The sequence below is a fragment of the Porites lutea genome, chromosome 14 (assembly GCF_958299795.1).
Source record: "Porites lutea chromosome 14, jaPorLute2.1, whole genome shotgun sequence".
Lineage (NCBI taxonomy): Eukaryota > Metazoa > Cnidaria > Anthozoa > Scleractinia > Poritidae > Porites > Porites lutea.
In genome coordinates this window covers 16,905,756-16,922,933 of record NC_133214.1, presented here as the reverse complement: position 1 = coordinate 16,922,933, position 17,178 = coordinate 16,905,756, and the positions used below count along the sequence as shown (strand labels likewise).

At 41.1% G+C, this 17,178-nt stretch overlaps 1 protein-coding gene and 1 pseudogene across 1 annotated transcript in view; both read right to left on the bottom strand.

Moving 5' to 3' along the window:
• LOC140924807 (uncharacterized) overlaps nt 1-16,574 on the bottom strand; it is a 17,802-nt gene extending 1,228 nt beyond the window's left edge. Inside the window, exons 1-7 of the mRNA XM_073374812.1 lie at nt 16,430-16,574; nt 7,907-8,367; nt 5,957-6,776; nt 4,652-4,922; nt 2,970-3,855; nt 2,087-2,551; nt 1-1,430 (exon numbers count right to left, since the gene is read on the bottom strand). The exon at nt 1-1,430 is cut by the window's left edge and continues 1,228 nt beyond it. Of these exons, the coding sequence (XP_073230913.1) occupies nt 279-1,430; nt 2,087-2,551; nt 2,970-3,855; nt 4,652-4,922; nt 5,957-6,776; nt 7,907-8,367; nt 16,430-16,490 (4,116 nt within the window). The 5' untranslated portion in view covers nt 16,491-16,574 and the 3' untranslated portion in view covers nt 1-278. The remainder of the gene's footprint in view (nt 1,431-2,086; nt 2,552-2,969; nt 3,856-4,651; nt 4,923-5,956; nt 6,777-7,906; nt 8,368-16,429) is intronic.
• LOC140924802 (uncharacterized) overlaps nt 1-17,178 on the bottom strand; it is a 451,675-nt pseudogene that overhangs the window by 37,575 nt on the left and 396,922 nt on the right.

Below are 17,178 nucleotides of genomic sequence, written 5' to 3'. Positions count from 1 at the left end.
AGAACTAAATCGGCTACAAAAAGTGCAAAAGTGATTTTTTTTTTTCGCTTCTGCTTCCGATGCCGACAAAGTAGTTTTCACTAGGTTGCAAGCGATAGAGTGGTAATCGATGACAAAAATAGTCCGCAATTTGGTCTTAGTTTTTGAGGTCCCCAAAAAGAATCACGTTTGCTAGTGTAACACATGTGATCACCACGCCAGTAGCATTGACTGTCCTCGTGATAAACTCAGTTCGATGGTTTTGCACAGTTTCAGCTTTCATCTGGGATTTTCGCTGATTACTTTATATCTCTAACAAAGAAAGGAGATTTCTTCCACTTTATTCCAGTGTTCCTATAAAGCACCTCTACCATTGTGGTACCTTTAGTCGGTAAATTGAGCCTGTCCTTCAACTGGTACAAGGCGGTGTCTGTGTTTTCGTACCAGAAACGATCTCCGTCTCGCAAAACACGATACTGAAGAGCGATGATGCGAGCGAATGTTTCCCCGACACATCCCCCATCAACATGTGGCTCAGCTAGACCGCCGATCCAAAGGTCAACATCATCAACGCTCGAGTATACGCTTTGGAGCTTCTCTTGCATCATCTTGTCAGGAGTTATTTCAGCGAATGATTTGCGTTTGGGCAAGCCTACTCCTTCCCGCACGGTGTTATAATCCGGTAGACCGTGGTCTCTGCCTCTTTGGATGTTAATGGCAACCAAGTCGAGCCCCATCGTGTTAGTTCCAAACAGAAAGTTACGCACTGAGTCCGAAAACTTCAGATCAACTTCCTGGGCCTTCTGTACCATCATACCTCTGATCAGCGGCTCTATTCCTCCCTCACGAATCACGCGGCCTGGGCTAAAGTATGCGTCACGCAAGGACAAATGTCCGTTACCGATCATGGTCCAGTTCTCGTCCAATCGTGGCATGATATTACCCACTTGACTATGGCCAAACCTGAACGCCGCTGTCCCAAATTCGTTAAAGATGCCGACCTCGATAGATGAGTTGTAGCCCTTATATTCCCCGAGCTTCTCATATTCCGCCCGCCCGATAACTGTGGGCAAGAACTCGTTCCAGACTATCCTCTGCCATTTAGCACGGGCCAAAGTCCGCGCGTGGTTGAACAATGTCTCGTCGTCCATGTTCTCGTTCCCAGGCTGCTGCAGGAGCTCGTCACAGATGCGGTTGTGTTCACGTGACCACAGGGTGTGCAGAGCAATGAGGCCAGGTTGCACGTTGACTCGGTTGTCACCTGACACCAGCATTTTGTCACGTGGTCCGTTGAGGAGGTTAAGGTTGGTGACCTCTTTGGTGTTGAAGTCGAGGATGTCGCTTGACTGGTGTTTCAATTTTCCTTTTTCCATGGTTCGTAAAGCCAAGGCTCGACATTCATCACAACCGTATACCAATGACAAATCAATAAAGGCTGTCACCTTGTTCACCTAAGAAACAAAAAACCTTCTAGTTAGCGTAAGAAACTTAACAGCAGTTACGTCACGCATTCGCTCAGCCATATCACCCGGGCAGTGGCAGCCATCAACAGCTCTTTTCGCCTTTATTGGGGCTCATCAGCGTGGCATAGACGTTAGACCTCCTAACGGTCAAACCCCGTTTGTAGTTAGGGTAGTTTACCATTCACTGTAAATCCATGCTAGCTGTGATCTTACGTCCGTTTACTTCTGTGGGTGTTTTAGTTTACCTTGTGATTCCATGAAAAATCCCGGGTTTTTTTTTTCAGCCAATCAGAACTAAGAACAAAACAATTAACCAATCATGACTTGCCTCTTTCTTGCTGCTTTAAGCTCCGCTACGTGGACTTGCTTCGTAATGTAATTGGTACACTGGTTATCATTTTTTTGCTTTGTGATTTGCCAGAGCTGTGACTGTGGTATTCGTTTAGGCGGGCTCAAGTTGAACTCTTCACTTTGCTTTAATTGTGTTCTTCTGCTTAACTAAAGTGTTTTATTTAACCAGTTACGTGGTTTCTTACCCTTTCTACGTGTTGGTAGACCTAAAACGAGTCGCCCAAGTCCTTAGAGAAAATAACGCGACCCTGTATATTATTTGACAGAAAAGGTCATTTTGTAGTAAGAATTACCTGTTCGCGTGGTCTTCCGTGGAGTTTTCCGCTGGTCTGAATGATTCCAGATCGTCTGAATCGCATGATTTCTTTACCCGAGCCGTGCGGGTCAAACCACGGGTCTCCCTCGGGAATAGGGATACCTAGGTTATCAGTGGTAAGGAAATTTGCGTACGGTGTTGCAAAGTCGGTATCATGGGCCAACATTTGGCCGAAGTGCATGTGGAAGTCGTTCAAGCCGACTTTGCTGAAGACATCCATTCGCTGATCACAAACAACATTGGAAATAAGCCGCGGACTTGATCTGTTGGATCCTGCAGGCGCGTCAAAGCCATCATCGTATGCTGGAGGGAGCAGGCGCAGTAGAGGCATAAGTGGCTTGCCCCACTCAGGGTGGAGGGGGTTGTTGTTAACGGCATCCAAGCGCGCAAATTTCTCTGATAACTGTTCAGGGGAGGGCAGGGGTCTGTCGACTTTGTTGACCTGAAATGCATATTTGAAATACATTTAATTCAATGAATGTACTTTATGGAATGAGCTATTGTTGGGAATAGGCATCCGAGGACATGTGCAACTCCTCTCTAACCCATCCCCTTAGAATATATATATATGGCTTTTATGTGTAGACACGCCCTCCATGGAAACCAGCCGAGTGTTGTTGGGGCTAGCTTGTTTCTCCTTTGACCTGAAAATTTTAAATATATTAATCATTGCTTACCTACCTACCTAACGTCCATTTTTTTAAGAATTCATTCACGCCTTCCATGGCCCTTTTCCTGCTCTTTATCCAGCGAAAGAATAAAGGATAGAGAGTTTAAATAATTAAACCTCCTTTGTTCTCCCTTTATGAATCATTAAGTGAACTGGAATTGGAGAAGACAACTTTCATAGTTTTTCATACCTTAATGTTGACAGTAGCAATAGCTGAGCTCACTCCGTCGCCCACAGCATAATTGAAGCTGTCTTCACCGTGAAAATCTGCATCAGGATAATAACTCACGTGCTTGGGTCCTACCACCACCTGACCATGCGGTGGAGCCCTTGTCACCTCCTTCACTAGCAACCGGGAGCAGCTTGGAACTGACTCGCTGGGAGACTTGGTCTCTTCAACAGCACTCCGATGTCCCCAGATGTCCCGAACTGTTATTGATGATCGCCGAGGCACATTGTAAATGATTCGAGTGTTGTTGGTTACTGGCCAGTAGACACGGACTCGGAAAGTATCTTCGGTTTCCGAACCCAACCCGAAGTGTGCCACGTACTCACCCTGTGCCGAGAACCCGGTTGCGCTTCCAACTTCCCGTATGATTTCTTTCTCCAGGCGCGGCGAATACAGAAAGACAAGAGCTCCAACGCTTTCTCTGTCGCAGTTGGCTTCAAGAACTTTCACTCGAATGTAGTCGTTTTTGTTGTTTCCGATGTTGCGATACAACACAGGACGGTTAGCATTATTGGCGATGAAAACATCCAAGTCGCCATCTTCCTCATAGTCGAAGATGATAACGCCGCGACCGTCAAACACGTCGGTGATGCCTTTGTTGAACCCTGTTTCCTCAAATCGAGCTGTACCGTTATCGTCCTCGAAAAACATGTTATCATAGAGACGCGTGGGAGTGTGGTGCAGGAAATCAGTGTCAGTAACATCCGGGTCATCAAAACCGTTGGTGTGAACTAGATCCAGGTCTCCATCGTTGTCGTAGTCGAATAACGCTGCTCCCCAGGCCCAATTACCGAACCTTACCCCGGCCGAGTCGGTCTGATCTGAAAATTTACGACCACCTTCATTCCTGTGAAAGCAATAACCTTGTTTCAGTGGAATTCATCGCTTTAGATAGGGTACAACTGATAACTAATGTACACAACTTAATTAAGCCCCAGTATCCACATACAAATTCTCCAAACTGATCTCCATACATTTCTTTATGGAATTAGTTGAGAGAATTTAATAAAACATCAAGGCATTTTCTCTTTCGTGATCATTTTTTATATTCTTACAACCTTATCTCTTGACAATGTATGGACATTGTTAGGAGAAAATTGCTGTTGGTCACTATTGGGACTTGAAGGGTTAATGACTCTTACGAAATGCTAGGGGTTATTTTCTCTCTTCTTAATGACCGACTATCTTTTCTAAACGCAGTTGATTGGAATTTTTTGTTAGAATTTTGCCTGATAAACCAATATGACGCTGGTTTTACAGAATTGATCGATTCTTACTTTGATACGGTAACTTTTCTTGGAGAAACACACTGTTTACAGACATGTTTTTGTACTGTAATAAGTCGACCACCGGAAAAAAACCGTTGACGTCATCGTCAGTATGGTTTTTCCATATCTCTGTTCATTGTCGTAACTGTTTAGTTTAGTAGGTCGTAGTGTGTTGATTTAAGAGCATTCTTAATTGATTGTTACTCTGTGAAAGGATTGACTAAACAGCTTTCGCGCTATTTTGTTAATCAATCAGAGTTCACCCATTCACACGCCTTTACCCGCACTTAAAGACCCTTCTTATGTTTGCCTTGTGTTGTGAGTGGCTAGTAGGATTGTTTGTGACTGTTGTGATTGGTCGGCGCAACTACAAACCTGAAAAGCCTGTTCCCAGTATTGCCAAATATGAATCCCCCGCCGAGGTACACTTCCCTGAATGGCTCCATCTGTTCCTGTGACATGTAAATGCTGCCCACAAACCAGTCCAACCGCCCGTCCAGGTCATAATCACCCACAGTCGAACCCATACCATTTTCGTCCGTTCCCACGCCGCTTTCCTCAGTCCCCTCTGTAAAGGTGCCATCTCCATTGTTCCAGTAAATAGCGCTTGTTCTGAAGTCTCCTGCAACTATTATGTCTTGGTAACCTGTTGAGACAATAAATAATATCTTTTAGGGGTAAAAAAAAAGCTTGAGCTGAGTACCGATTGTTCTCCGGCAGTGGTGTTTAACTTCAATTTTCCCACTAGCATCCTCTGCTCTTTCACATGGTAGTTTCGCCCGCACCCCACCCATCCAGTCAAACTGTTCAGCACTTAGGAGGGTTGAAACGGAAAGTCTTTACACAGATTATCAACGGCACTTTTGCGTTATTGTTTTTCCCTGCCGTTAGAATCGATAAGTTGGCTTTTGAGACCAATTTGATAAACCGAAGTCGAAAGGAATAAAAACGATTTAACGAAAACACGTAAAAGGAATCAATTAGGTCAGGACGTTGACAAACAACAATTTCGTAGCCATGCATAGAGTGCCAAGAATATTTTATGGTGACTAAATTTTAACTTTGCAATTAGTGAAAACAAATCAAGCGCCATTCAGAAGCTCTGCCCTAAAGGGCTATAGCATTTAATATCCGTATCCTCCAGGGGCGGATCTAGGGGGAGGGTGCAGGGGGTGCGCACCCCCCCCCCCTTCCCTGCGATGACCTGCGGTTTTCTAATACAACTGGTATTCTGCAAAAAACAAAACTGTGGTTTATTGGTGTTGAAGTAGAGCAAGAGACGAGTGCACCCCCTCCTAAAAAAAATCCTGGATCCGCCTCTGTCCTCTCATTGAGAACTTGCCTTTTCTTCTTACCCCTGAGGATTAAATAAAATTGCATTCACCCCTGAAGACTTCCATCAAATATGCGTCTATCCCAGAAGAATATAGGTCTACCACCTGAAGAATATGGGTCTACCCCGGAAAAATTTCCTGTAAATTAAAGCTTCACCTCTAAAGAATTTCCATTTTTTTCACTCTTCCCCCTAAAGAAATTCTCAATTTCTATCACCTAACCCTGAAGAACTCCGTTAGTCCTCAACCGAGGGGCGGGGGCGAGGGAACGGGTATTAAATAATGGTTCCATTTTATATATCCGTACAATTGACTCTAAAAGTTAAAGACTCCCCGAATCGCTTACCATCGTTGTCCAAATCAGTGAACATGGCAGCCAACTTAAAGGGTCCTGGAATGATATCCTTGAGCAAGCCTGTGTTCATTACACCATAATACCTCACATCAACTCCACCAAACTTGTCCGCCGCCACGGTTGGTTCCTTGGTCTTCCCCAGTCCAGCGCGTGCAGTTACATCTTCGAAGTGTCCCGGCTTTCCTTGCGCGCCCAGGTTTCTAAGAAGGCGGGAAAGTGAGTGCGAGGCGTTGTTGTAGTCGAAGCTGAGATCAAGATGAGGTAACCATTCGGTGGTGTAAAGATCCAGCCATCCGTCTTTGTCATAGTCCCCAACGGCAATGGTCATGGTACTTGTTTTATAGGGTGCTATCGTAGGATGTAGTGCAAGGCCCCTCTCTTCGGCTTCCTCTGTATAATGGCCCATGCCATCGTTTACGTACAGATAAAATCTGCTCTCGGCCATAGTACCTATATACAAGTCCAAATCACCGTCGTTGTCGATGTCTACCCACGCAACTGCTGATGAGCGGTGAAAAGCGGTAGAGCTCAAATTTGCCTCGGCGGTGAAGTCTTTGAAAGTCCCGTTACCAAGGTTACGCCATAGCTGATCAGGGCCATCTGCACGAGCGTAGTAAATATCTGTGAGCCCGTCACCGTCGTAGTCAGCGGTTGCTGCCGCGCCCGAGCTGAGCTCCACAATACAGAATGATCCGGGAATCCAGATTTTCAGGTTTGGATCATACTGGTCAAACAGGCATTCTGGAGCCTTAGGTGGTTTCTGTTGGATCGCTGTCATGCCAAGCTTTTCAGCTATGTCTTCAAACCTCACCTGTAATATGGTAAAAGTAAACAGTGGCTTATGTAAATGTCCTGCTTAAAATACATGAGGTCGAAAAAAAAAAAAGGTTGTACATGAATGGGCCCCTTTTTGGCTCGTCAAAGACCTTTAGCGATTCCAGAACGAGATTTCACTTTAATTGTTTATTTATATATTTTTTTGAGTATTCTCAAAGAATTGTCATCCCTGAAAGCTTCCTAGTACGTTTTTTCACTAGGAAAGTTCGCAAGGTTATTTGTCATGAAGGAGGTTACGCCCTCTCCCGAGCACAAAATGATAAAACCTCTAACATTTAATAACTTGTTCCCACTACTACCACATTCTCGCTAAAACCCATTGTAGAGTGACGACGGCTATCACGTTTTCCCGCCAAAATGACGCTGGTTCACCCGTGTGCACTACTTAGTATTGAGAATATCTCGTCCTCGTAGTTTTCCTTGTCTTAGAATCTAAAGGTCTCTATTACTAGAGAGAGAACACTAACAGGGGTCCCCATTACGTTGGACGTGTTTTTCACTCAATATATACTTTTGTTAAATAGCTGAAATTTTTTTCCCAACAGCGCTCGCTCTCATTGGTTAATTCCAGGTCACATGACATCTAACAATGAAACTGTTTCCCACCAAAATCTCTGAGCGGGCAACATTGCAAAATCTATGACGTCAGAGGGTAACAGTGCACTGTGACACGTGAATGTTGACCGACAACCGCCGTTACAGCGAGGTTCAATGAAATTTCCAGCTACATAACAAATCACTGGTCCCTCGGGAAACAGTTAATTTTGTTTCCCTCGGCTCCGCCTCGGGAAACATTGAGATTCTCGTTAAACAAAGTTAACTGTTTCCCTCGGGAACAGTTATTAAGTGTTTAGTGTCCTCCTGGATGCTGACAGAGAGTATTTCAAAGACTTTAAGTTAAGCTGAAGTATCACCAAAATATCCCATGTAGACCGGAGTTATTCCTAAGTTAACCCCCAATTCTGCCGACAACATCACAGGGAATATATGAAAGCAGTTATATCATTGGAAATGTTTTCTGACCTAAACTTTGCTGGATATACTACAAAGAAAAAGGATAGCACCACTAAATGTGCAACAAAATCAATAAAAATCAATAATTACCTGATTTCCCTCAGAGAAGGGCTTCTCCTCTGTGTCTATACAAACCGCTGACCTATCTTTACTGTAATCATTCTTCAACACTGGGATATGCACGTGACCATCATCAGCTGACATGGTGATTTCATCGGAATGCGCCATAATGACATCAGGCTTCGGTCGGACCACGATCCGACCTTGGAGCTTACCATCGGTTGTTGTCGTAAGGTTTTCGTAGAGGTACGAATACATGAAAACGTCCTCACCCGAGAAATCCTGATTTGGTACGTACGTCGCTTGGGCATCACACATTTCGTTTTGAATGTTAAGGTTCCCATCTGGCGCGCAGGCAAATGCTCCATGTTTAGGTTGTTCATCAATTATAACCTTATGAGCGAGCTTGTCTGAAGCTTTGTAGTATTTTAAAAAGTCGAACGTGACAGGCTCGTCCTCATCGGTGGTGATGGTAAAAGAGTCGTCCAAACCTAGAAAAGTAGTGATTAAATTGTTTAAACTCTAAACAAAAACAGCCGCACCCCAAACCTAATTTATCACCACAGATAAATTACAATACAACACCAAACTGAATAAAGGTTTACCAGCCATGCCTCTGTGATTGAATTCCCGTACTTTCAATCTCAAACTCACATTTAAAACCATCTTGTTAAACAACGAATCACGTTAATGTGTGGTACCACAGGAAAGTACTCCTCAGTAGCTTTCGTTTAAATGATCACAATTTAGTATTTCGTCCACAGACTCAAAAGTTAGAACCACCTTGTACAGCATAAGAAACAGTACCACAGGAAAGCACTGCTTAGTAGCTTTCACTTGAATGGTCACACTGCAGGATTTCATCCACAGACTCAAAAGTTAGAACCACCTTGTACAGGATAAGAAAAAGTACCACAGGAAAATAATACTTGGTAGCGTTCACCTAAGAGTCACACTTTAGGATTTCATCCAAAAAATAATAAAGTAGAACCACCTCACTTTAAACAGCCTAAGAAACAGTACAAAAGGAAAATACTACTTAGTATATAACCCCCATTTGAATGGTCCAACTATAGGATTTCATCGACATACTCTTAACTTTGAACAGTTTTTGAACTGCCTTGTACAACGCAGGAAAGGCAACAATTTAGTTTTTAGCGTGAGACTAATGGAAAAAACTCCTTTAGCAGTGGTCTTGTTGGTTTTTATAGACATTTTCCCCTCCTCTTGAATTGTTACTGACTTGGCAGCTTCTTAAGGTGAGACAACGTTAAACTTATCCAATTTGTATTACCAACACGCGGCAAGTTGAAGATAACTCTAAAAATGGATTCTATCAATATTAATATTTGATAACCTTGGAAGCTTTATGCAGGCATTGCAGGGACGATTTCTTATTGCTTTCGTCAGCTCATCGGCTCAATATGACAGGAAATGTTTTGCGCGCACTAACAAACGAATGAAGAAGTCACAGGCAACCCAACCTCGGGATTTGAGCTCTTAGTAAAACAATACTTAGACTTTTTTTAAGTCTCTTGTGGTTGGGTCATCGATACGTTCGTTGCTGAATAATCTTTGAAAAAGCTCTCTAGTGAGGGATAGGGTGAAGAGAAGTCGAAAAAGTAGCATACGTACAATTTATAAGGTTGTATGAAAGTTCACTATTGTTCTCAAAAAGGCTGAAATATAGGCATCGATATGGAACTTGCATAAGCTTAACTTACTTTAGCGCGGGTTTTCTTTGGCTATTCTACACGTTTTGTCGCTCGCTGTTTGGGAAAACAGCAATGAACCAAAGAGGTTCTGAGAATCATACAGTAAATTTTCCCACACAAATCTAATTATCCGCACTTTATGCAACGTTACCCGAGCATGCGGTATTGTGCTCTTTGGCGTTCTAATACCGAGCATGGGCTACCTGCAGGGAAGGCCATTTGAAGCGGAGACAGTTAAAGTAACTGCTTTTTGCTATTGTAATTCTTTGAAACCTTCTTCATTTTTTTACTAAAGATAAACAAATTACAATATGCATGCGTTTGCCTCTTTTGCTTTCGGAAGCCAACATCACAAAATCATCCGCGGCCAATAGGGGACATCACTTTCAAGTTCAATGGTTAAAAAAAGCGTAATCGTATTGGGCGATGTATCACTGATTGAAGAAAGATGCTGAGATTTACTTTGTCTGCAAATGTGCGATAAGGACGAAGGTCAATATGGAATAGAAAAATTATTGTGTAAAATTCATAGGGTATTGGCCACTGGCTGAGAAACAGCTAACTGCTTTGCACATGAGAATTATCGGCAGGAGCCTAAAATGTGTGTTTAAATCGTTTTCATATGAAAAGTCACAGCGTGGGGATTTCATCCTTAGACTCCAACGCAAGAACCAGCTTGTGCAGCGTCATAAACAGCACTACAGTAACTTACAGCTCAGTAGCTTTTATTTGAATGGTTACACTACAGGATTTCATCCACAGACTCAAAAGTTAGAACCACCTTGTAGAGCATAATAAACAGTACCACGGGAAAGTACTGCTCAGTAGCTTTCATTTGAATGGTCACACTGTATGATTTCATCTATAAAATAGATAGTTAAAACAACCTTGTACAGCATATTAAGTAGTAATATCTTATTGCCTACTTTTGCGAACGAAATTTCTACCAGTTTAAACTTCAACGAACTTTTCAAGTCTTAATATTTCTCAGAAAGACTAAGTGAAATTTTAATAGAGCTCTTTCCTGTAGTACAATCTAAACCAAATCACCAAACGAGCATCAATAAGGCTCCGGAAGAGATCGCAAAATATCGCTACGTGATTGGATGAAACGAGCCATCTGCTTTCTGATTGGTTAGAAGACGCGCGAGCTGCACAAGTGTGCTTTTTCACTATTCTTGGCTCTTTCCCAGTTGGTGGCGGACTGCACTTTCAGAGCGGAAATTCTAACAATTTAAGATAATCATTAATTACAACAATAATTACAAGATCTCTCAAGGGCGGAAATTAACAACAATAAGTTTCCCGCTCATTAGAAACCTCACAGCTTGAGAATATAACTGTAACAAGTGATCACGTTGGGTGCCAAGACATCAAAAAGGAAGTTCAGCGAGAAAAGCGACAAAACTATATAAGATGCTATTAATAGTTTGGAAGCGAAATCTTTTTTCCTGTTCTTAATATGTAAGTCTGCCTATCCTTAATGGATAAAAGCCTTAGTATGGATGAAATATTGGCCAACTGCGTTAATTCTTCAGATACTGTTCAACTTTTTTCGATCAAAAGATAACTCGAAATACTTAGTGGTGCTGACATGCTGTTGATAAATTCCTAATTTATTAGGGGTGCATTATCTAGGTAAAAAATTTCAGAACAAAGATCGTTTAGCGACTGGTATTTAAGATATCCGCTCTAACGACTGAAGTGACGTAACGGTGTGTTCGTTTCTGTTTATTTTTTGTTCTAAAGTCAATTATAGAGACCCACAATACAGATATAACTCTTCAATCTATGGACAAATACCTCATGTTGAATATAACTTTATTAGCAGTACTTTCACATGGTGCTGTTTGTTCGTAATTATCTTGTGTTTTTTCCTAAATGTGCATGTCAGTCAGTTATACCCCTTAGTATTGAGTCTTCGGACCTTGTACATTGATAGATTAGGGACCTTACGGTCCCACGAGGGTGACGCCAATGAAATCGTAGCTGAAAATAGAGTTCGCGTACTTTCAGACACTTTCGCAACTTTATTTCAAGTCTTATAGCAAGGAGCCCAAGTGTGTCCGCTTTTGGTTTATTCATATTCTTTCCTACAGATTTAATCCAATCAGAAGCCAGCTGGAAACTGTCCTCGACTTCTGAATGGTTAATGTCTGCTTGAAAGAACGTCATTTAATTAAAGGAGGTCACACCTTGGGTCTCCTTGCTGCACGTCCCACTTAAAAGAAGGAAATTTAGGTTGGAGCTAGCTGAAGAGAGGTGACCGCGTCCGATCTCAGACAAATGTAGTAAAATTTATCGCCTTGCCATTCCCGTTCTCAAGTCAACCTAGAATTTAGTCATTTTACGTCGTAGTTGTGCAAGGAGAGCGACGAAATTTACAAAAAAGCGTGCTGCGCGTGCTGCGCGTGCTGTTGCCGTTCCCGTTCCCGTTGTCGTCGCTGTCGCCGTCCTACTTTCATGAAGTCCGGCCTATAGAAACATGGACGCCGACGGCGTTCCCTGTCTTTTAAACGCTCTTATTCCAAATTCGCGCTCATTTCGTCGTATGTAGAAATTTCTTGGTGTTGAATTATGAAGGGCTGAATTCTAAAAATAGGCGTCGTCCTCTAAACGTGACCGTAGCAAATTTTGATCAATTTAGGTTTCTAGGAAACTACCCACCTACCCCTCCCCTCTGCTAACATTAACAATTATTTCTCACTTAGGGCAAAATGATGGCCTAGGGGAGGGGTAGGTGGGCAGTTTCCCAGAAACCTAAATCCGCAAATTTCACGTTGTAGTACCAAAATGCAGAGTTGTTGTTTTCCTAATTCTTTTACGGTAAAGTGTTTTAACTTTTGAGTTATATTTTGACGAAAGATTTTTATCTCCCCGACGATGTTGTGTCTTCAGACTATTAGGCAAAAGGGAAAAACTTTGAGATAAATGTTCCCTATTTTAAATTTAGACTACTCATTTGATTTTCACACAGTGATTTAGCAACAAGTTGCCGGCTATTTTGCTCTCACAGATTTTTTAACTTTTTCAAGCTAGTGTTTGCCACTGCCATGATATGACCAATATGAACTTTCGACGTAATTTCTTGTAGATTGAGCGTATAAAAATACAAACATAATATACTGTACACAATTTTTGCTTGTTTCAATTCAATCTTTTATATCTCAATACGGCAAGTTGAGTTCAGACCTTACCATATTAAGACATAAACTGCAACTGTTTTGGTTACAATTATACGCCCGTTTCCTGTTTACGAACCAAGCCACGTCTTAGCTACTACAACCTTTTACCGCGGACTAAACCTCTGCTTCCCGACTTCCACAAATGGTCAACCACTTAACCTGCCATAGTCAATAAATTACATGTCATATTTTTTAATTAAAACTTCGTTGAATCAGAGCCGACAGTCGATAGAGACATATGTTTCTCACAACTTTGTCAGTTTTTGCTCTCTTAAGCTTTTTTCTGTTGACAAGATGCGTTGAGAATGTAGAGTTTTCCTCAAAAATTGTTGTCAGCCAGGAATCTCAAAACGTCAAAAGGAATTTACAAATTCGGGAATGCTTCGAAATTTTCAGATAAAGGGATAAAAATGTCGATCAATTTGTTTTAGCCTTCCTTTAGTAAAAGATCCTGTGGAATTGTGCTTATTCACATCCGGATTGTCTGTTGTGTTGAAAAAACTAAGAACTCGCTGTGTTTTGTCATCGTAGTCGCAAATTTTAGGCCCGATACTGTTATTAAACTTCCTAGCTTACTCAAATTAGGCCGGCCACAATAACAGACCTTATTTTAGTCGCCATACCACCAGAACAGATAAATCGTTAATGTATGGTATTGGGTGTTTTTGAACGAATAAAAAGTTGTTGATTATCATCCATTCTTCTTCTCAAGGAAATGCTCAAAACAGTTTCAGTGCGGGCGATTTTTGGACAATGTACCACTTTGGACTATTGTTGTGTAACCCGCTATTAAAGGCTAAAGCTTTGTTACGTATTTTGCGGTGAGGGATATTATTTTTGCTAACTCATATCAGCACCGTTGAGTAATATTTCATATTTCTTAGGCTCATTATGACATCTTCCCTATATTGCGATGATCTTCAATTTCCTTTATGTTTAGTATTAAAAGTATACTTCACTCAGACGAAATTCAAAGTAACATAACGTTTTCAATGGAAAGCTCGGCAGCGCGAAGAAAAGTAATAATTGAATTATAAGTACTTCCCCTTTTACAGAACCGATGTTTTAGTTTCTTAAGGCGTAAGATATGTCTATCAAGATTAGCAGACAATGTGTCTCTACTTCTACTTGGAAAACTCTCAATAGAAGAGCAGATATTTTACGTTTGCAATTTCGCAAAGGCGCTCTTAGTCAAAATGAAAAAAAAAAAAAACAGATGTGCTTTTTTTGTACTGAATCGAAAGCAAAGGTTCTCCAGAAAGGAATTCAATTGTTGTATTAAACAGTATAGATCTTCGTTAAGTTCGTGTTCAGTTCGCACAGAATCAAAAGTAAAACCTATTTTTTGTCGTCACAATTGAGCGGACTGTCATCGAAGTAACTAAAAGCTTAAAAATATCAAAGGCTAAAATATTTAATTTGTTTTCGTCAATGCTTCACGTCCCTTCACTTAACTTTACTGAGAGAAAAATACTTTTGAAAACTAAGAACTGAAGAGGGTGTAATGGCTTTTTTGTTTGCAAACATTGAGTTTTTGAGTGGCCTCGTTTCGATTGAAATGACCTGTCCATTCAAAAGCGTGTCTGAAAGGTTCGAGAGACTGTCAAACCTATTCAGTTTTGTCTTGGGTTTTGTAATAGGCTGTGTGAAATAAGTTATATCAGTTTAAAACAAATGAACGATGGCTAAACAACCAAATGTTCTCCGCTTCTCGAGTTTGAATTAACAAAACAAATTTTCCAGCTTTATATGTAATTATCGAAAGAGAGCAAATATTTGTAAGGGTAGGACTGGAGACCAAAACACGAAAGTAAAATTAACTTAAGCGATTACTTAGTGCACTTTGAATAAGCGATTATTCGAGTAATCAGTACTTTTTACATATAACTTTAAAACTGTTAACCGGTGATTTTGTTTCCTTTTTGCGAAGTTCATAACATATGAGTACAACATTGCACACTGAACACCAGGCTAAGGAAATGTCGTATAGTTTTGTGGTTAAACAAACCGGCATAACTAGCCAGAAACCGGACTGAAATGTTCAGAACCCCTTTAAAGAGATCGTCCCAAGCCGCCATTATCAGGAATTTGCCCTAACGGGGACAAGAAAAGAAGTTTTAATGTAGATTACTCTCTTGACTTTTTTTGCCGAAGAGAGAAATCACCGCATTTTACAGTGAAAAGTCAAACTTTGTACTTCAAGTTTTGCGAGTTTTCAGTTTTGATGTCGACAAGGCTCTGTTAGTTATATAAAACAGTCTATCTTCTCTGTAGTTCTCTTACAATTACAGCATTCCGAAACTGTTACAAAAAGTTTTTAAGTTATTCTTATCAATTAACTAGGTTTCAATTCGTTTAATATCTTCTTCAATATCGAGTGGAGAGCTATATTTTGCTCAAGAAACCCAAGAAGCCAATACTACTTGGAATTTTTAGTTTATATCTTTGCTTTTGGTATATTGCTGGTCAAATATCTCTTAAAAGGGATTCAAATTCCTTTCATAATAAAAGATAATTTTAGCCCACATCTTATAATTCATCTGGCAATATTTCGCTTTTGCGGTGGAAAAGTAAATGGTCTTAATGTAAAAGTTAAATGCTCAGCTGCGATTACACAACTTTAGTTCATTCTGAATAATATATTTTGCATGCATTTATCTGCTCTGCTCGATATACTCCGCGTTTTGAAATTGGCCGTTTGATCTGTTGCTTCTGAAAATCACTGAAAACACTCCTCAGTTGAAAGTCAAGAAAAACAGAGGTGGACAGACTTTTATTTTCAGAAAATACAATTAGGAAAAGGAAGACATCTTTTGCTGTTTTAAAGAAAATATATATTGCTAGTTTCATAGCTCTTTAATATTGCACTTGATTGGTTTTTACGCCTTCGAATTACTTATTTATTTACTTTTAAAAAAGAACGTTTATAGCTGACTTTGATTCTAAGTTCTGGCTTGTTTGTCGACTTGATCCATCACGCCAATTTGGATGCATGAATCTTAAGGGATCGCACGCCCTTTAAACCGGTAAAATGTAGGCAAAACACACTCTTCGAACCCACATACCGGATATCACTATTCATTTTCGTGAAAGCATGGTGGTCCTCGTGCCGTTTTGAAAGCAGTCTTTTCCTGTCTCGGCTTCTTTTCCTTTCTATAATTCGGTAAGACTTAACGCCTGATTAAAGGGCAGAGATTAATAAGAAAATAGCATAAAGGTTATTTAAATTAAACGAGATTTAGAACTGGTATTAGCATACACAACCTTTCCATTCTATCACGGAATCTTCAGCTCAGATTAGCCAGATTAGCTAAGTAACGACAGCAAGTAATGCCTCGGCGAGATACTGTCAAAAGTCAACTAGTATACCATAGTAACACGCTTAGATCTTTTAAAATCTTTTGAAAGTTGTCGGTTTTTTTACAGTTGAAGTTTTCTTAAAGCAGAAATACCAAATCGGTTTACCGTAAGTTGCATACAGTTTTAGTGAGAATGGCGGTAAAAAAAAGTCCAGTCGCATTTTGAAGAAGCGAAAATTCCGGGCAAGAGGCTGTTTTGTAACACGCTTAGATCGTTGTAAAATCTTTGGAAAGTTTTTGGTTTTTGTTACAATCATTGTAGTTTCCTAAAGCAGAAATACCAAATCGGCTTACCGTAAGTTCCAGCTAGAATGGCGGCAAGAATGACCAGTCGCATTTTGAAGAAGCGAAACATCCGATTCGAGAGCCGCGGCAAGAGGCTACTTCTTGGCAAGTCTGAGTTGCTCTTGTTTTTCGACAACGTATAAGCGTACGGCACCCGTGGTCAGCTTATCTGAAACAGTCCGTACTCGGCCTTATATATATGCCGGTTGGATGCGAAACAACTCCGCCCCCCGTTTCACCTGAGTTGACACGGCCATTCAAATTCGCGCCACTGGGCAGGCGTGTGAATGCCCAGGCGAAGAAATAGAATAAGAGCTGTAACTACTTTTCTTTTCTGTTTGCGTAGGTAGCACATCATTTACAAACACGGTTCATTTTTTTATATCAAACGTCTTTTTTCACAGTATCCTCTTTCTTAATTTATTGGTGTTTTGAATTGCGCTCTGCGTACTCTCTATAGTCGGTTCATTCCAGCGTGGGATAAAAAACGGTGTTTATTTCTATCTCCCTACCCCCCTCGTGCATCCGTTTGCACCGCCGATCACCACATGGTGCTAGATCTCTCTGCAGGTCTTCCTAATAATTGTGCAGTTAGGGCTTTTAAGTTTAGAGATTGTGTAATTCGGGCCGCCAATCTCGGTTGGCACCTTGACGTCTAAAAGAGCCCTAACCAACACTACCCAGCCATTTCCGATAGCACTTAGCTCAAAGCGACACAGCCTTGATCGTAAATCAGTGAAATGGCAGATGCTTTGAAA